This window comes from Coregonus clupeaformis, chromosome 11, assembly GCF_020615455.1.
Source record: "Coregonus clupeaformis isolate EN_2021a chromosome 11, ASM2061545v1, whole genome shotgun sequence".
Lineage (NCBI taxonomy): Eukaryota > Metazoa > Chordata > Actinopteri > Salmoniformes > Salmonidae > Coregonus > Coregonus clupeaformis.
In genome coordinates this window covers 25455523-25481221 of record NC_059202.1, presented here as the reverse complement: position 1 = coordinate 25481221, position 25699 = coordinate 25455523, and the positions used below count along the sequence as shown (strand labels likewise).

At 42.3% G+C, this 25699-nt stretch overlaps 1 protein-coding gene across 6 annotated transcripts in view; it reads left to right on the top strand.

Moving 5' to 3' along the window:
* Nucleotides 1-25699, top strand: part of LOC121576440 (nuclear factor 1 A-type) — a 250098-nt gene that overhangs the window by 44037 nt on the left and 180362 nt on the right. Inside the window, exon 1 of one of the 6 annotated variants that reach the window (XM_041889581.2) lies at nt 21357-22667. The exons of 4 other annotated variants lie outside the window; for them this stretch is intronic. In XM_041889581.2, coding sequence (XP_041745515.2) covers nt 22641-22667 — 27 coding nt within the window. In that variant the 5' untranslated portion in view covers nt 21357-22640. Of the gene's footprint in view, nt 1-21356; nt 22668-25699 lie in introns of those variants that run through there. One more of the 6 variants, XM_041889584.2, reaches the window with a different exon arrangement.

Genomic DNA, 25699 nt, shown 5'->3' with positions numbered 1-25699 from the left:
GATCCCCTGCTGATTTTGTACGTTTGCCCACTGACAAAGAAATGATCAGTCTATAATTTTAATGGTAGGTTTATTTGAACAGTGAGAGACAGAATAACAACAAAAAAATCCAGAAAAATGCATGTCAAAAATGTTATAAATTGATTTGCATTTTAATGAGGGCTAATAAGTATTTGACCCCCTCTCAATCAGAAAGATTTCTGGCTCCCAGGTGTCTTTTATACAGGTAACGATCTGAGATTAGGAGCACACTCTTAAAGGGAGTGCTCCTAATCTCAGCTTGTTACCTGTATAAAAGACACCTGTCCACAGAATCAATCAATCAATCAGATTCCAAACTCTCCACCATGGCCAAGACCAAAGAGCTCTCCAAGGATGTCAGGGACAAGATTGTAGACCTACACAAGGCTGGAATGGGCTACAAGACCATCGCCAAGCAGCTTGGTGAGAAGGTGACAACAGTTGGTGCGATTATTCGCACATGGAAGAAACACAAAAGAACTGTCAATCTCCCTCGGCCTGGGGCTCCATGCAAGTTCTCACCTCGTGGAGTTGCAATGATCATGAGAACGGTGAGGAATCAGCCCAGAACTACACGGGAGGATCTTGTCAATGATCTCAAGGCAGCTGGGACCATAGTCACCAAGAAAACAATTGGTAACACACTACGCCGTGAAGGACTTGAAAATATACAATTTTGCTAAAAGTATTATTATATTATTGATCGATTGACTATGACTTTTCAGATCACCCAGTAGTGCTATCTGCAGGGTTAGCTCCAGGTAAATATTGCAATCCTTCAGCAATTCCTGGACCTGTGTCCAAAAACAAGCTACAAATGGACAGTACCAAAACAAATGATCTAATGATTCTGTCTCTTCGCAGCAAAATCTGCAGAGCTGGGAAGATTGTATCCCCCTTATAAATAACATTCTATTGGTAGGAATAATTTTATATAATAATTTAAATTGAAAAAGTTTTGAATCCGGCGTCGTTTTGCGTATCAGTTCATAAACACTATGCCATGGAATCGGTACGTCAAAAATCTCTTCCCAACTATTTTGCAATCTATATGGGACGGCTGTCAATCCTTTGGTCCTTAAATGAAACTGGTTTACTTTTTTATTTATCACAATTTTCTTTAACCAATTATGTTCTTTAATGCAGGGCCGACAGACAAGTTCCTTACTTTTTCCCCCTTCCACTTTCCGCTTCCATTTTTGCAGTAATGCTGCAATTATTTGGTTGTAATTTTGGGTAGAGAAGACATTTCCATATGTTTTTGTTAGCTGCATGTGCGACATAACTCCACCATTCCTACCGATAATATCATTTATGAAGATTATACGTTTTTTAAAACATTTTCAAAAAACAATATGTTTTTTTTATCTATTAGTATATTTGAGTTTAACCACAATATTTGTTGCAATATTTGTTCTATCGTTTCTGGAGGATTAAATTGAAATTGCAAACAACTTTCTATGGCTTGTTTTAGAAATAGTGATATTTGGGAGATTATTTCCTTTTCAAATAACTTAAAGTGAGAGGTTGTAATCTAAATAAAGGGAAAAAGGCCATTCTTGAACATTGGGTGAGACAATCTTACTAATTTGCTAGAGAACCAGTTCGGATTTAAGTATAACTTTTGTATGACTGAAGCTTTTAGTGATAGGTCTAATGCTTTAATACTTAATAATTTCTGTCCTCCGAATTCATTTTCATTATATAAATAGGCCAGTTTAATTTTGTCTGGCTTGCCGTTCCAAATAAAATGGAATATTATTTTCTCATATAATTTTAAAAACTGTTCGCTAGGCGTAGGCAAGACCATAAGCAAATAGGTAAACTGGGATAATACTAAAGAGTTAATCAGGGTGATTTTTCCACAAATTGACAGGTATTTTCCTTTCCATGGTAGCAAGATCGTATCTATTTTTGCTAACTTTCTATTAAAAATGTATTGGAGTGAGATTTATTTATTTCATTTGGGATATGTCTTCCGAGTATATCAACATCACCATCAGACCATTTTATTGGTAAACTACATGGTAATGTAAAAATGGTATTTTTTAGTGATCCAATACGTAATATAGTACATTTATCATAATTTGGTTGTAATCAAGAGAGATTAGAAAATGTATCTATCTATGAGGCTGTGGAGGGATTCAAGTTGTGGATTTAAAATAAAAGTCATCAGCATACAATGACACCTTTGTTTTTAAATCCTGGATTTCTAATCCCTTGATATTATTGTTGGATCTGATTTTAATAGCTAACATCTCGATGGCCATAATAAATAGATATGCCGATAGTGGACAACCTTGTTTCACTCCTCTTGACAGTTTAAAACTCTCTGAGAAATGGCCATTATTTACTATTTTACACCTAGGTTTACTATACATGATTTTAACCCAATTAATAAGAGATTGTCCAAAATTGAAATGCTCCAGGCATTTATATATAAACATTTACATTTTAGCAGACGCTCTTATCCAGAGCGACTTACAGTTAGCGAGTGCATACATTATCATACTGGCCTCCCATGGGAATCAAACCCACAACCCTGGCGTTGCAAACGCCATGCTCTACCAACTGAGCTACACGGGGCCGGTAAACCCCAGTTGTACTTTATCAAATGCCTTTTTGAAGTCTGCTATGAATAGTAGGCCTGGTTTCCCAGATTTGTCATAGTGTTCTATTGTTTCCAGTACTTGCCTTATATTATCTCCAATGTATCGCCCATGTAAAAAACCTGTCTGATTAGAATGAATAATGTCCGACAATAACTTTTTTATTCTATACGCTATACATTTTGCTAGAATTTTGCATCACAACACTGAAGTGTAAGGGGCCTCCAATTTTTTTTATGGACTGGATCTTTATGTTAATCCTGTGTTACTTGATGCAGTAATGTACTTGGTTTCATTGAATCACTAATTAACTCGGTGCTGTGCACTGGCAGTCAATCGCCACCAAGGGGAGACATTACTCCAAGGCTGGAGCTGCTTTGAAAGATGTGCTAGACATTTCCTTTTAGTCGATCATTTTGTATTCAGATTTTCTTTTGGTTTGTCTTGGTTTTTTATGTTTAGTTCTTCAGACATTTCCTTGAAAGCAATATTTTATGTGACAATTGTTTATTTTATTTAATTATTATTATTTTAATTGAACATGAATCCTGTTGAGTTCCCTTTTCATAAGCCCTGTCGATGTAGTACACTAAACCTTTTCATGAATTAATCTATAGAATCCATACAATGTGCTACTTATTTTCAGTGGAACAGTTAGAATCCCAAAGTTTCACAGCACAGCAAAATGAATATGAATTCAAAAAGATCAAAGCTTTCCCAGCAGCCAGCCAGCTTTAATGTAGAGGCATAATGTAGTGATGAATTACTGACCTGTTCTGATTCCATCTCCCTTCCTCTCCACCTCCCTCCTTCCCTCCTCTCCTCCTCGCCACATCCCCACCTCCCTCCTCCCCAACTACCCAACTACCCTTCTCTCCTACTCGCCACCTCCCCTCCTCCCCAACTTCCTCCTCTCCTCTCCCCTCCTCTCCTCCTCCCCACCTCCCTCCTGCCCAACTCCCTCCTCTCCTCTCCCCTCCTCTCTTCCTCTCCTCTCCTCTCCCCTCCTCTTCTCCTCCCCACCTCCCCTCCTGCCCAACTCCCTCCTCTCCTCTCCCTTCCTCTCCTCTCCCCTCCTCTCCTCCTCCCCACCTCCCTCCTGCCCAACTCCTTCCTCTCCTCTCCCCTCCTCTCCTCCTCCCCTCCTCTCCCCTCCTCTCCTCCTCCCCATCTCTCCTCTCCCCTCCTCTCCTCCTCCCCCACCTCCCTCCTGCCCAACTCCATCCTCTCCTCTCCCCTCCTCTCCTCTCCCCTCCTCTCCACCTCCCCTCCTCTCCTCTCCCCTCCTCTCCTCCTCCCCTCCTCCCCACCTCCCCTCATCTCAACAGTAAGCTACAAAATAAATATGTATGGCAAATTAAGACATTAAAGGGGAGCGCGGGAGCTCATCAAGATGATTTGGGGTCTCTAAAAGGGATTTAATCAGCTTCGGCCTGTTGTGGGAAGATAGTGAGCCCACAACAAAGGTGGCCTTGAGCCGAGCCGAGCGGAGCTCCCTGGCAGGGCCGCGGCCCTCATCTGCCTTGGCACTGTCGCCCTTCGTTAGTCACACCCCAGGAGAGGGGCCCGCACCGGGCTCTCCATGCCGCTCCACGGAGAGAAGCCAGAAAGGCCCATGGCTGCTACTGCCACCGTCTACAATGCAGCTTTATAGCTCACAGCAGACATCCCACCCATACAAGGGATAGGGAATGACTATACAGAAGACGCTAGGCCCCAGTCTTCAGTCTATCTCCACATACACACTGAAAGTATAGGATGGTGGTATTTCAATTAAAGAAGCATTAAACGATTATGCTATCGTGGCGATGGGTAGACTGATCTCGTTAGCCTGGGGAACGGTCACCTTAACCTTTGCCAACCAGCTCTACAAGAATAAAGCTGTATGTATGAGAAACAGCTTAGTGCACTTTAGTCAGTTATTCAGGAACAAGTGGGAACTGCTATTTATAAAATAATTTATTTTATTAATTTACACAAGTAGCTATTGGGTTTTTCCTCACAGATCTACAACCATCTTTTACCAGTTCGTCTTTCATTATGGTTAGCGCAGTGCAAGCCAACCATTTCTCTCTCTACTCTCTCATCTCTCCCAGCTGGGCCAAAAAAGTCTGGGCCTGTTACAGTCGCTAAAGTCTCTCTCTCTCTTTCTCTCTTTCCCTCTCCTCCATAATGAACGACTATAATTAGCGGATAGCTTCTGAATCCTCCCTTTAGTTCATTTTATCCCAGTCACCTGTCAAATACACCACCATGCCTTGGTGGGCTGTGTTGGGGGAGCTATGCTGTGGAGGTGAGGGGTGGGAGGGATGGTACTGTCTCCACATCCAGCTGTGTGTGCAGATCTCCTGTTTTTTTTTTTGGGGGGGGGGGAACAGCTGTCAGGTGTCTTTGTGTGTGTGTGTGTGTGTGTGTGTGTGTGTGTGTGTGTGTGTGTGTGTGTGTGTGTGTGTGTGTGCGCGCATCTCGGTGTGTCTAGCCTATCTGTGGGGCAAAGCCACTTCATCAGCTGCATGCATACACACACACACACACACACACACACAAAACCCCTTAACTACAGTGGAGCCTGTGAGCGGAGACATCTTCTATAATGCAATGGGCCATGCAGCGCCACGTTCTGAGTTGAACCCTATATGTCTGGGTTACAATATCACCAGACACGGTTGGACTCCAGCCGTCCACAATATTGGCACCTCAGTACTTCTTGCGTGAACCAAATGGCAGCAAACACTTTCAGACAGACGCTGTGCCACGCCTGGTTTTGTCCAATAGGAAAACCTCTATCATCCTTCATCATTTAATGGTTTGAATTGTGTTGGATGTATTTTGGACCACATCTCCAAGCCCTAATGTAGTGAGGAGAGAAGGTCACATCCATGCTAGATTGCTGCGGGCAGCTACTTCCAGGCCTGCCTGCCTAGTAGACAGCAGGAGTGAGGGGGAGGGGGGATCTGTGTGAGCTAGACCCAGCATATGCCTGGCCATGCCAACAGCTTGCTTACGTTAGAAACTCGCCCGCAGGCCTCTTTTATAGTCTAAATAATTTTGGGCTCCTTGTCAGGTTGGGCCCTACCAAACCTGGTATGCGTGGGCAATCTGTTGGAGGGAGGGTGGATGTGGGTGTGGGGGGCGGGGGGGGTGTCAGTGTCTTTCTGAGGAAAAGAAAGGAAGAAATGTACTTCTTGTTCTCCGACTGTCCTCCACATACCACTATTTTCGGACCTCTCCATGTTTGACCCCTCCACATACAAGTTCTTAGCTGCTTGTATTGTTCCAGAGAGGGACGCTGAGGGAGAAATCTGAGCTGTTGTATATTTACACATGGATGAGCCATACTTGCATCAGTTTTTGACACATCCCTCCCAGTGTATGATGTATCAGTTGGATTCTTTCTGGCTGCTGACTTGGCGACTCTACTACAGTCCGGCCCAGAACAGCTGCAGGTCTCGCCACCTTGACACGTCCTATAACCTCCATTATGATGACAATCACTGTCTGTAGGTGGAGGTGCTGGGGCTTCTGCAGTGTATCAGAGTGGCCTAGTGGTGAGGTATGAGGTAGTGGTTTTGGATAGTAGATCTCAGTGATATGGAGGTACGAGGTAGTGGTTTTGGATAGTAGATCTCAGTGATATGGAGGTATGAGGTAGTGGTTTTGGATAGTAGATCTCAGTGATATGGAGGTATGAGGTAGTGGTTTTGGATAGTAGATCTCAGTGATATGGAGGTATGAGGTAGTGGTTTTGGATAGTAGATCTCAGTGATATGGAGGTATGAGGTAGTGGTTTTGGATAGTAGATCTCAGTGATATGGAGGTATGAGGTAGTGGTTTTGGATAGTAGATCTCAGTGATATGGAGGTATGAGGTAGTGGTTTTGGATAGTAGATCTCAGTGATATGGAGGTATGAGGTAGTGGTTTTGGATAGTAGATCTCAGTGATATGGAGGTATGAGGTAGTGGTTTTGGATAGTAGATCTCAGTGATATGGAGGTATGAGGTAGTGGTTTTGGATAGTAGATCTCAGTGATATGGAGGTATGAGGTAGTGGTTTTGGATAGTAGATCTCAGTGATATGGAGGTATGAGGTAGTGGTTTTGGATAGTAGATCTCAGTGATATGGAGGTATGAGGTAGTGGTTTTGGATAGTAGATCTCAGTGATATGGAGGTATGAGGTAGTGGTTTTGGATAGTATATCTCAGTGATATGGAGGTATGAGGTAGTGGTTTTGGATAGTAGATCTCAGTGATATGGAGGTATGAGGTAGTGGTTTTGGATAGTATATCTCAGTGATATGGAGGTATGAGGTAGTGGTTTTGGATAGTAGATCTCAGTGATATGGAGGTACGAGGTAGTGGTTTTGGATAGTAGATCTCAGTGATATGGAGGTACGAGGTAGTGGTTTTGGATAGTAGATCTCAGTGATATGGAGGTACGAGGTAGTGGTTTTGGATAGTAGATCTCAGTGATATGGAGGTACGAGGTAGTGGTTTTGGATAGTAGATCTCAGTGATATGGAGGTACGAGGTAGTGGTTTTGGATAGTAGATCTCAGTGATATGGAGGTATGAGGTAGTGGTTTTGGATAGTAGATCTCAGTGATATGGAGGTATGAGGTAGTGGTTTTGGATAGTAGATCTCAGTGATATGGAGGTATGAGGTAGTGGTTTTGGATAGTAGATCTCAGTGATATGGAGGTATGAGGTAGTGGTTTTGGATAGTAGATCTCAGTGATATGGAGGTATGAGGTAGTGGTTTTGGATAGTAGATCTCAGTGATATGGAGGTATGAGGTAGTGGTTTTGGATAGTAGATCTCAGTGATATGGAGGTATGAGGTAGTGGTTTTGGATAGTAGATCTCAGTGATATGGAGGTATGAGGTAGTGGTTTTGGATAGTAGATCTCAGTGATATGGAGGTACGAGGTAGTGGTTTTGGATAGTAGATCTCAGTGATATGGAGGTACGAGGTAGTGGTTTTGGATAGTAGATCTCAGTGATATGGAGGTACGAGGTAGTGGTTTTGGATAGTAGATCTCAGTGATATGGAGGTACGAGGTAGTGGTTTTGGATAGTAGATCTCAGTGATATGGAGGTACGAGGTAGTGGTTTTGGATAGTAGATCTCAGTGATATGGAGGTACGAGGTAGTGGTTTTGGATAGTAGATCTCAGTGATATGGAGGTACGAGGTAGTGGTTTTGGATAGTAGATCTCAGTGATATGGAGGTACGAGGTAGTGGTTTTGGATAGTAGATCTCAGTGATATGGAGGTACGAGGTAGTGGTTTTGGATAGTAGATCTCAGTGATATGGAGGTACGAGGTAGTGGTTTTGGATAGTAGATCTCAGTGATATGGAGGTATGAGGTAGTGGTTTTGGATAGTAGATCTCAGTGATATGGAGGTATGAGGTAGTGGTTTTGGATAGTAGATCTCAGTGATATGGAGGTATGAGGTAGTGGTTTTGGATAGTAGATCTCAGTGATATGGAGGTATGAGGTAGTGGTTTTGGATAGTAGATCTCAGTGATATGGAGGTATGAGGTAGTGGTTTTGGATAGTAGATCTCAGTGATATGGAGGTATGAGGTAGTGGTTTTGGATAGTAGATCTCAGTGATATGGAGGTATGAGGTAGTGGTTTTGGATAGTAGATCTCAGTGATATGGAGGTATGAGGTAGTGGTTTTGGATAGTAGATCTCAGTGATATGGAGGTATGAGGTAGTGGTTTTGGATAGTAGATCTCAGTGATATGGAGGTATGAGGTAGTGGTTTTGGATAGTAGATCTCAGTGATATGGAGGTACGAGGTAGTGTTTTTGGATAGTAGATCTCAGTGATATGGAGGTACGAGGTAGTGGTTTTGGATAGTAGATCTCAGTGATATGGAGGTACGAGGTAGTGGTTTTGGATAGTAGATCTCAGTGATATGGAGGTACGAGGTAGTGGTTTTGGATAGTAGATCTCAGTGATATGGAGGTACGAGGTAGTGGTTTTGGATAGTAGCTCTCAGTGATATGGAGGTACGAGGTAGTGGTTTTGGATAGTAGATCTCAGTGATATGGAGGTACGAGGTAGTGGTTTTGGATAGTAGATCTCAGTGATATGGAGGTATGAGGTAGTGGTTTTGGATAGTAGATCTCAGTGATATGGAGGTATGAGGTAGTGGTTTTGGATAGTAGATCTCAGTGATATGGAGGTATGAGGTAGTGGTTTTGGATAGTAGATCTCAGTGATATGGAGGTATGAGGTAGTGGTTTTGGATAGTAGATCTCAGTGATATGGAGGTATGAGGTAGTGGTAATTGGATTGTAAATCTCAGTGATATGGAGGTATGAGGTAGTGGTTTTGGATTGTAAATCTCAGTGATATGGAGGTATGAGGTAGTGGTTTTGGATTGTACATCTCAGTGATATGGCGGTATGAGGTAGTGGTTTTGGATTGTAAGACGCCTCACGGTGATACTGAGGTAGTGCGTTTGGAGTGTTTCAGATAGCCTTCGTCATGACGGATGTAGTTGTTGTCACTTTTGGTTGTTTGCTGTGCTGGGTTGAGAGAGGGGCAAGTCAGTGGCAGGCAGGTGGCAGCGTCTGCCTGTTACTACCTCACTCTGTCAAACAGCAGCTGGAGAGGGAAAGGGTCACAGTGTGTGGAGCTACAGTATCTGTTTAAAGAGGACCAGCTCATTAAAGCCATTGCCAGATAAAGCACTCTGTGTGTGTGTGTGTGTGTGTGTGTGTGTGTGTGTGTGTGTGTGTGTGTGTGTGTGTGTGTGTGTGTGTGTGTGTGTGTGTGTGTGTGTGTGTGTGTGTGTGTGTGTGATTATTGTGCACGTTGTTTTACACAGAAACACACACACCCACACACACACACAGTTGAGGTTGGTGGGGGTGACATGTGGCGGTATCCGGTCTCCCCCTGCTCTTCCCAGGGCCCATCTGTTCACCCAGCCTCTACTTTCAAAGCACAACTGGCTTCCCTTTTTATCAGGGCTTCTGTTAGCGTGCCGCACTGTATCGCTCTGCTCTGCGCAAGGCTTCCAGGCTAGAGACCTGGCCCAGGCTCTGCTGATACCGCTCAGACACTGAGCAAATAGCGGAGCAGCTTGTTCGTTCCCGAGATGATACGAGGGTTTCTTTTTTAATGGGCCAACACTGAGGGACGACGGGGCTTTACGTTTTCAAATGCCAAGTGGAACGCGGTCCAAATCCACACAGACCTTTAAAGCATGGTTTCCCAAACTCGGTCCTGGGGGACACTTCCAACAAACTAAACCTGCCTTGAGAGACGCATAAATAAACTGTGTTTCTTTTGTGCATTTAATGAAGTTGTTTGGTGTCATTAATAAAAAGAGATGTGCAGCCGGTAAATATAGCTCCTCTTGTGTTCCTCCTTTTTTCCGACCATCTTTTCTTATCATACGTAATTAATGGAGACAGTTTTATAGTTTTTTATTGGTTTGTAATGGTTAGATTTTTGGCACTGTAACGGAGCAAGTTGTTACGTGAGTGATCCGGGAGGCCTCTGTGTTGATGTGTGGGCCGAGAAGGAGGCTGAACTGTGGGCTGGTCTGGGCCAACCTCCAGAGCTGTGGGCTGGTCTGGGCCAACCTCCAGAGCTGTGGGCTGGTCTGGTCCAACCTCCAGAGCTGTTGACTGGTCTGGGCTAACCTCCAGAGCTGTGGACTGGTCTGGGCCAACCTCCAGAGCTGTGGGCTGGTCTGGGCCAACCTCCAGAGCTGTGGACTGGTCTGAGCTAACCTCCAGAGCTGTGGGCTGGTCTGGGCCAACCTCCAGAGCTGTGGACTGGTCTGGGCCAACCTCCAGAGCTGTGGGCTGGTCTGGGCCAACCTCCAGAGCTGTGGACTGGTCTGAGCTAACCTCCAGAGCTGTGGGCTGGTCTGGGCCAACCTCCAGAGCTGTGGACTGGTCTGGGCCAACCTCCAGAGCTGTGGGCTGGTCTGGGCCAACCTCCAGAGCTGTGGACTGGTCTGGGCTAACCTCCAGAGCTGTGGGCTGGTCTGGGCCAACCTCCAGAGCTGTGGACTGGTCTGGGCCAACCTCCAGAGCTGTGGCCTGGTCTGGGCCAACCTCCAGAGCTGTGGACTGGTCTGGGCCAACCTCCAGAGCTGTGGACTGGTCTGGGCCAACCTCCAGAGCTGTGGACTGGTCTGGGCCAACCTCCAGAGCTGTGGACTGGTCTGGGCCAACCTCCAGAGCTGTGGACTGGTCTGGGCTAGTCTCCAGAGCTGTGGACTGGTCTGGGCTAACCTCCAGAGCTGTGGGCTGGTCTGGGCCAACCTCCAGAGCTGTGGACTGGTCTGGGCTAACCCCCAGAGCTGTGGGCTGGTCTGGGCCAACCTCCAGAGCTGTGGACTGGTCTGGGCCAACCTCCAGAGCTGTGGGCTGGTCTGGGCCAACCTCCAGAGCTGTGGACTGGTCTGGGCCAACCTCCAGAGCAGTGGACTGGTCTGGGCCAACCTCCAGAGCTGTGGACTGGTCTGGGCTAACCTCCAGAGCTGTGGACTGGTCTGGGCTAACCTCCAGAGCTGTGGGCTGGTTTGGGCCAACCTCCAGAGCTGTGGACTGGTCTGGGCTAACCTCCAGAGCTGTGGACTGGTCTGGGCTAACCTCCAGAGCTGTGGACTGGTCTGGGTCAACCTCCAGAGCTGTGGACTGGTCTGGGCCAACCTCCAGAGCTGTGGACTGGTCTGGGCTAACCTCCAGAGCTGTGGACTGGTCTGGGTCAACCTCCAGAGCTGTGGACTGGTCTGGGCCAACCTCCAGAGCTGTGGACTGGTCTGGGCTAACCTCCAGAGCTGTGGACTGGTCTGGGCCAACCTCCAGAGCTGTGGGCTGGTCTGGGCCAACCTCCAGAGCTGTGGACTGGTCTGGGCTAACCTCCAGAGCTGTGGACTGGTCTGGGCTAACCTCCAGAGCTGTGGACTGGTCTGGGTCAACCTCCAGAGCTGTGGACTGGTCTGGGTCAACCTCCAGAGCTGTGGACTGGTCTGGGCCAACGTCCAGAGCTGTGGACTGGCCTTGATAACCTCCAGAGCTGTGGACTGGTCTTGGCTAACCTCCAGAGCTGTGGACTGGTCTGGGCCAACCTCCCGAGCTGTGGACTGGTCTGGGCCAACCTCCAGAGCTGTGGACTGGTCTGGGCCAACCTCCAGCGTTAGCAGCTCTCTCTCTCTCTCTCTCTCTCCCCCCTCTCTCTCTCTCTCTCTCCCCCTCTCTCTCTCTCGCTCTCGCTCTCTGTGGAGTTAGGGTCTTCCCCATGCCACCATGCACTCTCTGAATATGCTAGCACATTGCGGAATCTCAACACAAGTGTCACATGCATTGGCTGCCCATAGGCTTGTTTTTACCCAGTAGATCAAGCTGTACCTTTTTCATTTGCGGCTTTGCTTTTGTAATAAAATGTGGCTGGCCAAGGCTTAAAAATCCACTGTTGTTTTCTCACTGGTCCATGATGAAATCAGTAAAAAACACCATCCCCTCCATTTGGGTAATGTGTTTCCGGTGTTGGTTGTTGAGTTGAAGCGTTGGGTAGAGTACGCTGGTGCCAGGGCTTCTCTGGAGGGCACAGTAGTGTACAGGACAGTAAGGGACGTGCTGCTTGTTTATTCATATAAGGGCTGTTATGGAAGGGCCTCGGAGGCAAGCTGCTCCAGTACTGGATAGTGTAATTACCCTTGGGCTAGCAGCGTTAGTGTAACCGGTGTGAAATGGCTAGCTAGTTAGCGTTTCAATCGGTGACGTCACTTGCTCTGAGACCTTGAAGTAGTTGTTTCCCTTGCTCTGCAAGGGCTGCGGCTTTTGTGGAGCGACGGGTAACGGTGCTTCGAGGGTGACTGTTGTCGATGTGTGCAGAGGGTCCCTGGTTCAAGCCCAGGTAGGGGCGAGGAGAGGGTCGGAAGCAACACTGTTACATTAGCAGACACATACACACACACTCCCCCAAGGTGCCATCTTGGACATATTGGGGAATATTTTATTTACCAGGGCAGTGGTGTTTTGTGTGTGTGGAGTGCTTGTATGAAATGTGTGCCAGAAACATATTATGACTTCAGGGCAGCACACTCTCAGTGAGCCTTGTTCACATAAACTTTACATGTTTTATTTGTGTCAAATTGACACACAACCACACACACAGGAAGTGTGAGAATGAGTCCACTTAAATTAGTGTGTTTATGAAAAAGTGCTGTGTGATGGTAAAAAAAAAAACACTTCTAACATGTTCAAAGTACAGTATAGAGCCTATATAGTTCACTGTTGAGTGGTGGTGCAAGACCCAATTGCCTCAGAATTGTAATGTTGGAGATTGAGTGTTGAAAGACCTCCCTCCCATCATATAATTGGGAATTGTGTCAAGAGGAGTGGAACCGCGCGTTTCTCAGGCAGACAGTGCACTATGACGTAGGTTGCAGTTTAGCGGGTATTTTATTCAGGTCAAGATCATCTATACAACCAGATCGCGTAATATCAACCAGATCACGTAATATCAACCAACGGTCTTAAAAACAGAACATTGTTTGTTAATAGTAGATGTTAAAGAAATGGTATCCAAAATGCAATTACCGAATTAATTTATATAAAGACCACTTTAGAAAATTAAGGCATATATTTTCACTGCAATTGTAAATATATATATATATATATAATGTAATAAAATGTATGCATTGTATAGTAAATAACAACTAATTATCATTGCTTCAAAAACGTGTTATTATAGGGTTATTGTTAAATGATGCATTTATTTAAATGTAACTAATCTATTCGAGAGAATAACAGGAAAATACGTACGGACATTTGTGAATTTGTTTTTTTGTCTATGCATTCTATTTATTTTTATAATTATATTTTTGAGAATGTATTGTTCATTTTACTGCATCCAGACAGAAGTTGGCTTCAAATACACATTTATTTGGTAAAAAATTATATCAGGATGCAGATTGATGCTTTAATAATTAAATCCATTACGAGGAAGACCTCTGATCTTTGTAACGTCTTTAATAATATTCCATATTCCATCCCCAAAAAAAAAAATTTATGCATTGAATGTTCAGACAGTTGAATATAGAGGTACTGGGAGTATAGTGTTCGTTTTCACCATGTAGCCTACTTTTGATGAGGTCCTATTTTAGAGATAGGCCTATTATTGTATGTCATAGCCTACAATAAGCACAAACAATATGGGTTGTTGAGTTCTTATATCATGAGTAGCTACTTCTATCGACACAGTTTTGGGGCCATACTTCAAAACAATGTAATTTCGCAAGGAAAAAAATATCAGTTCGTAAATGAAAAGTTCATACCTAACCCATGCCCGTTTGAAACGATGTGCACAGACGAATATCAGTGCACAGTAGCCTATACTGTTATTTCTGATAGAAGCTCAGATAAGGTAGTTTCGATGATGAACCTCTAGATGGAGTGCGACCTCCTTTAATGTGCAGAGAGGGTTTATTTGAGGCAGGGTGTCATGTAGATTTTTACATGACACTGGGCATCGAAATAACGAACATTTATGAATGACTCCTTTGGTGCTCAAAGACACAAATCCCCCTGTCCTTCAAATCTGTCGATTTAATGACGATGAAAACATTAAACATGCATTTCTTGATTATGTAGTTCATTTAGGCCTATATATGTTTGTATTGACAAACACATAGTTTTTGAGTGACTTCATGATTACAAATATATTAGTTGAATATAGGCATGTGTAATTAATTTGTAGTTCAAAATCGGCTGTATAATTTTTCTTCTATTTCAATGAATGTCAATATCACAATTGCAAGACTTCTATCCTGTCCTGTCTATAAATATGTTGGTTATAAGGCCTTGGAACACTTATTTTATGCATTGTTCAAATCATGCACCATCTGAACATAATGTATATAACAAAAATCTGAACGTTTTTAGGACATCATCCTTGAATGGCAAAAACAGATAGCAACATTTTATTGTAATGGAATGGGCTATACCTAACAGTACTTTGGTGTTGCAAATGTTTCCATTTAATAGGCCTTTTATGCCAATTCTAGACACGTGTATTCAGTTCATTCACAGGTAGGCCTATATTTGAACAAAAATATAATGCTCAAACCACTCCAATATAGTAGCATTAAGTAGCTTTAGATTATGGGTAGCTTGTTTTTGCAAATAACCCATCCCAAATTAATTAGTTACATATGCGTTCAGAATGGTGTACCTCTACCTCAAAGCAGAATTTTGATTACCTGATTTAGTCTAAAAGTTGTCAAGATGGATAAAAAACGGTGTCTGTCTAGCCCGCCATGGGTGATTTAAAATGGGATTACACTATACCGTTCTCACCATATTTTATAAGAGTCGACCTGCAGCTAGGGGAGATAATCTATTCTACATTAAACATCACAACAACAACAAAAACAAGTCTCATCTCCATTTACCGTAAAAGTTTAGATTTCGGTGAGGCATTAGCAGCAGGTCGCCAAACGTCTTTAAATTGTTTGCTTCGAAACAGCCGACAAGTATTTGATTACCCCAAATCGTCTGTATAAATGTATTTTGAGTTCTCATCCTTGCCTACAACAAACATATTGGAACAGAACAAACATATTGGAACAGCGTTTCCTTTACACATCGAAGAACGTGGCACGTAGAATAAACGCTTTTCTGAACTCTGTTTTAGGCTGTGACCATAGTCTTCACGTTTCATGTTTTTTGGTCGTGAGTTATTAGTAAGATTGATGACATGAAGAATAGCCTACGACCTCTGTTTTACTGCACTATCCCAACAGGCTACTAACGCAAACTACTAACACACGTCTTAATACGAATACCAACTATTTTATTCAATTATTAATCAAGTTAAGTCACATGCTTGATTCGATTTACTGCCGATAATGAAATGGCCGAATACCCTTTAATATCTATGCAAGTTTGCACCAACTCTTTTGATTACCTCTGCAAATGTCAGATCAGAACTTTGGAGCTGTGAAAATAACTTGTACATCTGAAAGTTGGCGACAATGTTGGTGACAATGCGTGTAGGCACTTCTTCCTCTTTAATCTGTATTCGCAAACGCGCATATGACAGTCTTTTGACCATATTTCACTTCAAGAATAGCCCTGTAATCACCGTTCTGGGGGGTTTGATCCTCCAAACTTGCTTTACCTTGCACTCGCAGAAGCTTTCGGAGAATGACAGAATCCAAAATGTAGTTTTCTGGTGTTCCAACTCATCCTTAATATTCTGATGTCTAATACATCACCCTGAGTTTGACAACGTCTCAAAACGTATAGGTTATATTCGACTTGGTTATTCCAGTGTTTGCTATCCATATAATGTTTTTGTAACAGCGCGCAGCCCCCTGCCCCTTCTTGATTGGGCATAGTATATTGGGCATAGTATACTGGCTTGGTTGCTGGGGCTTTGAGCATTTTTTGTGCAGAACCTGGCAGAAAATAAAATAAAGGCGTCTCTTGAGCCATTCTTGTTGCGGGATTTTGCTAAGAACTGGACCGATATTACTCGATAAAACAAGCAGCAATACAAATCAGGATATGCGCATTGTATTGGTTTAATCTGGAATTTGAATAAATGTAGGCCTATGTGTTCACCTTTTAGGCTTAAATTTAACATTACGCACCAATTCCTTGATATGTTATTTTTGCGGTAATGAATAGATAAACCACATGATATATGAATGTAACAAACCTGTGACTGTAAGTATTGATAATTGTTTATAGGCCTTAAGCGTATCAGGGCACTATCTCCCTTAAACCCTGTTTGTGCGCTACCCAAACCTTGTCCAGTCCGTGCGTAAAACTAATATCTCTTGTGAACCCTTTGTACAGTTTGATTACGTTGCCAAGTTGATAATTTCTCAGTTGTATCTGAAATCAATCATGTGATTTAAATGACATGAGACAGATTCGAACCCAAAATATCAAACTCGACTTGAAGCCCAATTAATATTGGCATTCAATAGATTTTTTCAAGGCACCTTAGCAATCAGCCTGACATAGATTTAACAGGAGATCTAATTTGTATCTGGCTAATGTAATATCTGTAGTATATGCTTATTGGCGTACTTGTTCCATTTCATAAATCAGTTATATTCATATTTCACCCGATAGTAACTGTGATCGAATGGTTCCAATACTATTTACAGTTTAGTCATTTAGGAGACGCTTTTATCCAGAGCGACTTACAGAAGCAATAGGTTTAAGTGCCTTGCCCACGGGCACATCGACAGAGTTTTCACATAGTCGGCTTGGTGATTCGAACCAGAAACCTTTCGGTTACAGGCTCAACGCTCTTAACCGCTATGGGTTACCTGACATATGGAATGGATGTTGTATGTGAACTACATAGAGGCTGGGCAAAAGTAGGCTACAGTAACCAGTGACAGGTACGGCATGTGGCAAATAGCGACACTAAAAGGAACTGTGGCAGTTCCAACACTTCATGCAAACCTGTTAGAATATTATTTTGGGTGCGCACAACCTGCACCTAAGGGTGGACCATTTGAGACCGGAGAAAACACGTAAATGATAACTCCGGATATTTCTATTCAGACAAACTTGTTTTAATTACAAAAATATGTTAAAAATGATCATATTAAATATAAAACACTTGTCTGGATTTCATTAGATGTTTAATATCAGAGTTTAGACTACATCGTAAGACTATAGGGCTGCTTGTGTCTTTTTGATCTTTCATGTTTGTTTTTACATTATTTTTTACCCGTTAAATTCCAGAGTCAAGGGGCATGTGGTTCCCACCCACATAACTGCATTTGCTGGCTTATGACGGTTTGAAACATTTGCGCACAAGGATGTGGTCATGAAGTCTTAAAATATCAAACAATTATTTATAAACTACATTTTAACAGTAGGCTACCGAGTCTGAAAACTGAAGATATGCGCTGCTGGAGCCTGCCTCATTGAAATCTGCGTTACTGCAGGTTAATAGGGTCATGTTCAGCACGTCTCCACACACAACAAGCGTTTTCACAAGGATACGTCACCATGCGTGGGAACCACCGCCCCTCATCGCTAAAAATAATGTTAATAGGCTTTGACCTCAATGAGGGACACTCATTGGCGTTCCATGGAATGTCACCTTTGCTAGCGCAAACGTGCGCACGCATAGGCTAGGCTACTTCATATAACAAGCAAAAAAACATATTGTCATTGAGAAATTCTGTTTATTTGGCTATTTGAGCAAATCATCAACACCACCACATTCCGTGTCATGCCATTTGTAAAATGTATAGCCACACTCGCATACATAATATCAGCTCTATCGGCTGCAGTTGCAGAATAGGTCTCTTTCACACAAAATATCTAACTGAAGTCAACCGCAAGGGCAAAATCAACACAGTAATAAATACAACCCACAACAATTCAATCATGTAGATATGCTGCTTAACTTGCCTGCTACCACGCAATTCAAACACACAGGCTAAATGAACACGTATAAATTGACGTAGCAATCCAATCGCACTTTATATGCACACATGAAAGTAGGAGCATCAAACAGGCCTATGATGACGCACGCCTTCTAATTCAATACGACCCTCCGCACACCTATGGTTGACCTTTTCCGATATCTCCATTGGGAAGCAGTAGAAAGTCCGCTGCAAAGATTTGGTGTTAGATTCTGTCGACCAGCCGTAAACTTGCACCATCAGTGGAGTTCTTAGATGCTCATTGTGATGTTATAATATTTATTAGATGTCCAGCATTGCAACAATGCTCTGGTGCTAAACAGCAAGAATGCGCTATAGCCTATATTTATAGACTACTACGTTTTTTCGATCTCAATGTAGGCGCCACGGCATTCCTCCCTCTGTCCCAAGCGCGCGGTAGATGTATAGGAAGGGTTAAGAGAGTGCGGAATGCAGCAATATGTAGGTGGAAAAAAATAGGTTTTCCGTGCGGGAGCAGAACGCAGTCTGGCTGGCACTCGACTCCGACTCTGAAATGCCACTAGGCTATGTGACTCCGCGAGGGGAGGAGATGGCAAGAATGAAGTGGCGTTCAGTTGCCGCCCGGGTTCGCGTGGTTACTATTCCGCAGCGATTGCAGAAATAAACAAGGGGGACTCACTGAATCGATTGCAACTTCTGCACAAAGTCTAACAAACCAAGCTGAGACAGCTTTGCCAAATTTGGACCGTAGTCAAATATCAAGGAGTGAAGAAAGGCTCCCTGATATAGTTTCTTTTTGGGATTAATACAACAAGCTTTAGTATACTTAATTGATTCGGTGAAAAATACTCACACCGGAAGCAAGTTGTAGCCTAATACTTTTTTCATTAAACATAGACTACAACAAAAGTTGGCTGAAAATGAAGCACTTCGTCGCAACAGTGTAAAGTTTCTCACGTATATTCAATTTATACATTGCAATGGTACGTGCAAATATACCTTTTACCATCTCTTTTTACACTGAGAAGTAATGGACATGTGCATTAAGGTGGTGTGTACAGGCTATTCACAGGTTAAATGTAGGCTAAGAAGTCTGTCTTCTGCTTTTGTAAAAGGATTTGAGAATAGTCCGTGTCAAACTGGTCTGTGTTGCCAGCGAGGTATGCAAATGCTGTAATGCGGAAATCTTGATATCGCCAAATAAACTTGGCATTAGAACAAAACAGAAGAGCACTGCACTCCCGGTGTTGCCGTCTGATATGTCATAGTGACCAGAGTGAGAGATACATTGTTTCGTAATGTGGTAACTAGTTGTTCTGCAGAGTAAACGAGCGATTGCAGATACATCCATTCCGAGAAATCCTGGTGACATGGAGTTTAGTCCAATCAGAGGACGGAGCTCTAGCGTCACACTGACGGCATGGATACCGGGAGGCTGGCTAAATGCCGATAGCGCGTTAGCCTATTCTCAATAGAGGTTCTATGCGCTGCAACATGAGAAAATACAGTCCCTAATATACATCTCCTGAACGTATTGTGTCCGTCTAAGCACATGAGGTAGTGAACAGTATGCGTAGACCATTTTCCTTAGGTTATTGTGGCGCAATGATGTGTGGCTTGTATTTGCTTCAAGGCATTTATTAACATGAATTACTTGAGGAAAATGTGTATTTACAATGTTGAGCAACACATGATCTATAGTCCAAATTGTGAATCAACACTTCCAGTGAGGTATAACGGTTGTGTAATATCCCTTTCAGGCTGGTGTGAGTGCTTTCAGTAAATTCAAGCAGCCTTTGGCTACATTTATTCTTATATTATGCTGTAATAGCAATATAGCATAATCGTTGCAAGTGCACCTTTGGCCTTGCTGGTATGTTAATGAACCTTTAGACTGTGAATAGGCATGCATTTGATTGCGGAGTCTCGCTGTCTTGTTGCAGGTGTGTGTGGAGAGTGTTCAGATGCAACAGAGACCACACTCGCCACTTGTGGTCGCTTCCCTGGCGATTTTCTAGAGGGCGCACAAATGACTTCTCCCTATGGACGGAAGTTGTTCACTAAAAACAAATTCAAACAGCCCATACAGAAACAGAATACACTCATGACTCACACACACACTGTTGATTCTGTACGGGCTGCTCGAATTTATGTTCGGCCAATCTGATATTTGGAAAGAAATCCGTCAAAATACTTCGTCACACCAAATGTTGGACGCCTTTACTGTAGACTAATTAGTATTTCTCTTACTTTTGTTTACAACACACTGTAAATGGGCCTCTAAAATGCGAGTATTGCTTTGTTGCCTTTATTTCGATTAATATTAACCCTTACATGTCTGTAAGGGCAGGTGAAGCACACAATAGGCTACCAATGTCAACCTTTGGCGTTTGGGTAGTATAGTACTTTAGGAGTAACACATTATGGAATGTTGTAAAATGTTGTTCAGTCTTTTGATGTAGGCGCTATAGCCAAGTTATTACGCATGCTTTAAGCACATTGTTTTCACTATTGCCAAGTATACAATTGTTTCTTTGATGCTTTAAAAAAAAAGTGTGTCCACTACATATTTCATTACAATTGATATTTTGTTTAGATGGTTATGATTGAAACTCAATGAAATAAGTTTCAAGCATCCAATGTTAATGCGGTATTAATGCGTGCGTGCTGGAGTTGCGCGATGCTTTGGGTTTGGATAATATCCGTGGCTTCGCTGAGGTTAGGAGAACATCTTGCTCATGCTTACATAATGGCATGTGAGTGAGGAAAATGAGTGGTAGCCTAATCTTATCTCTCATATGGTCCTCGCTCGTTTATATTATATAATTGTGTGTGGGGATATACTTGGTTTTGTTATGTAAAGTTGAATGCACAATTGTTGGGGTCTGCACTCGCTGTGCACCCCTCTGATGAAATGTGTTGTGCAAGTTCTTGTAAGTTGACATAAATTGGCCAAGCAGATAGCTCATACATTGATTTACATTTAATGTAGCATATGTCAGTTGGAATCAGCCAATACTAATAATAGACGAATAGCCTAGTTACAGGTTAATAGCCTATTAATGTCAATGATGACAAATAATTATAATTAGGCTGTAACTTGTTGTAAATGTCGATAGTTGGAATATGGAATACCGTAAAGCCTACTTAGTCTGAGGAATTTTAAAGTTAAGCATTTGTTCAAAAGGGGCGTTATATCCCCTGTCGAGTGTGTGGTGATCCCTCGAGCTCTCTCCTCCCGGCTACACACCGTCTCATTTGCTTTAAACGTCATATAAGAACATTTATTTAGGAGTGTTGGTGTTGCAGCTTTACGCGATCCCTGCTCTTCCTGATTGAAATTGATAGGTTCGCGTTGTTTGCATCACTTTGAAAAGCCATTTCATGCCGGGGCTTAGGGGCTCAAGGAAGCTGTTTATAATTTCAACATTTAAATAGGCTATGTAGGCTATATATTACTGTCCCGCATGTTCATTGCAGGCTATGTAAGCATATAGGCTATATTACTGCCCCACATGTTCATTGCATTGTTGGTCTCAGTAGCCTACTTCCTTAAAAGCGTTGATACTTTGGGAGCTATGGTGAGAGGGGAGCACAGGAGTTTGTCCTCCGGACACAGTGTACAAAAGTGAACTGTAGTTGTATGGAACTCAGTGTATGCTGTTGTGGCTCCTCTCCGCGGTTAAAAGATAAACAACGTGCTCGACTCAACCTTATATAAATGTAGATCGGGTGCTGAATCCTCGTATATAATCCAAAGAACAAAATCCTCCTCTTCGCCATATACAGGACAGACGCAAAACGGATTCACTTTATCGTCTCCTGTTTAAGATTATTTTCTAAACGGAAACCATCTGTCGGGCTTCAGCAACAAGCAATTGGTTGGGTGTTCAGAGGCATTACTACAATCATTATCTACCGCACCCTTCTCGTTCGTAAATCCGACAGACTCATGTCAGAGTTCGCTCCACCGTGAAGCAAGCCACACCACATGCCTTCAATGCTTTCGGTTTTTGCAAGGTTTCAGTGGAGTGAATGAGAGATCTCTTACCGAGTCCGGTAACGGTATTAATACGAGATATAAAGATTTGGACGGTCCGAAGATTCCTTATTTTTTCCTCTTTCCTGTGATTTTTAACCTCCGCTGCAGCCGGTCTGCTTTGGGACTTTTCTTTTATTGTTTAATATGCCTCTGGTGAAAGTTATGAGTTCTTTGACAAAGGGGCTGCTCTACGGCTTTTACTGCACTGTACGGTAGATGAATGCGGAGAGTGGAAGCGTTGTAACTCGAGGCGGGGTTAAAGTTCAGCTCTATGCAGCGGTGAAGCGTTCGTTGCAGTTCGCAGAGTTGGAAATGTGAAAGCAAGAAGCAGGCTGTATTTTTCTCTCTCCTTTCTCCCTGTCTCTCCTTTTTTTTCTTTTCACACACACGGACACAGCCACCGCGCATACAAGAGCACACACGGACAAACCCACACACATACACACACACACCCACACACATACACACGCAGACCCGTTACAGCAACCCAAACACACGCGCACACACATACATACACCCTCCAAATCCAAGATTAGATACAGCAGATATGTATTCACCACTATGCCTAACACAGGTAAGTGAGGCTTTCATCTGTCTTTAACCATTTTTGTTGCATTCATGCTTTCTTCCTCAGGGACAGAACGATATGGACTAACGTTGCTCAAGGCATATAAGTTTGTGTGCAGTAGGCTTAGCATTCCTGGTTTGTCAGAGCCATCTGAACTAACTACCACATGGCTGATGGTGCCTACCTCCTACATATATATATATATATATATATATATATATATATATATATATATATATATATATATATATATATATATATATTGTAGGAGGTAGGCACCATCAGCCATGTGGTAGTTAGTTAAATAGACATGCATATACGTGTGTATATATATATATATATATATATATATATATATACACACGTATATGCATGTCTATTTTAGTTCATGTTGGACATAGCCTATCTCGGTGTCAACCGCGCATTAACTTGGACTACTTTTTGTATCCATAGTTTCAATCAAAAAATGAAGGTGACCTTTCCTATAAATTACATGTGCACGGTGCTATCGGCGTGTCTTTCCACATATTTGATATGAATGAATGCACGCTATGTTTTAACATGGGTACATCATTTTCCAAAGCTTCCCTCGCCGGCTTCCAGATCCCTGCACTTTGGGTGTTTAACATCCATGCAGTTGTCACTTTTTATCGATTACTGCTTTGAACACGATATTTAAAAGACAGCAATTTGCTGGGTCTAAATTGAATCCAAAAATATTCAAAATTAGGATCAGTGTTGTAAGCTTTCGATTTTGGTTGTTCTTGGCAGCAGCAACTTTTATGAATTTAAAATGTTGCTGCATTTCTTTACAACTGTTCCACTGTATCGGATCCCCGCCAGTCTCTGGCATTAAACTTAGCCACTCTCTGGCATTGAACTTTGCCGTGAGCCATGTGCACGGGGAAAACACAAGTTGGGACATTTCAAATAGGCTACTAGGCTACTATTATATTCGATTTTTATGAATAGTATTTTTTTTCTTCTATGAGTGACATGTAGCATGCACTTGCTCAAGAGCTTCGATTATATTTAAGAATTATTCAACAACTTTCTGTGCTACAAGATAGTTGTCTTTTCTTGGACTTGAATGATTATTGTTTGAGTTTCATAACCCGAAATATGGTGGTTTGAAGACCAAAAGTTATTCAAGGTGGGAACGCTAGTGGAATAGCTTGCTAAATGATCAGTTGCATATCCATGTCGTTAATGTTTAAAAGTGTTATCGGATCTGTCTTTCCTAAAATATCTAAATATCATTTTAGCAAATGTATCATAATACAGTTATGGGTTTGTTTTAAGATGAGAAGATATTCTCCATACGTGTAGCCTGGGCTAAATGGAAGATTTCCAGGAGGAAAGTTGCAGCTGCGTGTTAGGAAGGCGCAGAAAAGGTCTATCTATATTCCAGACATAGTGTTACAGGTTTGGTGAGGTGACAGAACGGAGGACCTATATACACATTTAAATTAACAGAGAAAAAACGCACTTATTAACTGTAGCTATAATTGTTCACATATTACAATGTTATAACAACATAGATTTTTTTTCTTCTGTTTCTTCTCATTATTGGAGGGCAGAAACTGAATTGTACTTGTAAAAGTTCGGATGGATTTTTTGTGTGTGCGGAATTCTTTTATTTGCCTATAGCTGCATAAGGCCACAGTAGAATGGATGCAAGTGTTTAAGTTTTTGAAATTGATTTAATATTGGCCACCAATAGGCCTATCTATTGGCCTTGTCTCAAATCAGTTGTATTTAACTATCAACATCATTTAAGTTTTGATAATATTTCCCTAAATTGATTTCATGTTTTCATACATGTACTTTTCATTATTATTTTGGGATAAAGCCTATTTTTTTCTAACATTTAGTCAATATGACCACATTATTGGTGCAAATTGATGTAAATGACAAGTACCTGACTTAATAGCAATGATGGGTTCTGGTCCTGGACTTGCCAACCTTTACAATGGAAGACCATTTCAAAACCATTAGTGCTCCTTTACCTCTAGTGCCAAGGATTACTGATAAGTCCTGAATATTTATCTATTAATATTTCATAAGAATGTACAGTGCATATACTTTAAGGCATAACTGAAATGGGCCCAAAGGAGAAGACTGAAACCTGATATTAGTTGATGGACACTAACTTGAGAAGGGACATTTGGAGAAATGTCTCACATATTTATTCATCCTAATTTTGCCTGGATCTGTTTTTTATTTCTTAAAACATGACTAGGTGAATTCACATGTACTACAATTAATCTCAGATGTATAAAACAGAATCTGTTCTAATTGGCAAATGAAGTATTGACAGTTGAATGATATATTACAAAAACACTGTGTGTATTATCATCTTATTTGGGCAAAAATACTTATCAAAGTCTTTCAATTGATTCAATTATATTTGGCATATCTGCCAAGTTTTTTGTGGGTCGAATCGTATACAAGACAGGCATGCCTAAAGCACTTCCATATTTTTTGTTCACTGCAAAGCATTAAATATTATACCTAGAATTTAATGTTGACATTCTTTGTGCAATCGTAGAAAAACTATTGATAATTGCCAAAATGTGTCTTTGCGTACTGTCTTTGAGGCACATGGTACCGTTTGTGTCTAGACATGGAGGAGATGCGAGGACAGAAACAGTTGTGCACATTGCATGAGTTTGGAAAAACATGCCCCTTACAGCCTACATGAGGGTGTTTGAGTCCGCAGCAACTTAGTAAAAGCAGGAAGATTTGCCTTTGTGCAATTGCTCCAATTTGATTAGCAATGGTCTGCTCTGTTTGAGTCTGTTTACTGTTGTGGGCATGGAGAGGAGAAAGTAAGCTCGTCGACACACTCTCATAAGTACCTCTGTGTTGTGGCGTGGGTGTCAGTAGGAGGGGATTACCATCATTGCTTCTATTCTAAATTACAGTTATTCATGAGCTGTTGTTACAGGCCTGTTATTTGGAAACATTAGATCTGTCACCAAAGTGTACAGAAAGAAAACAAACTTCATAGCTGGAAGTTTAACTTAACATGTCTA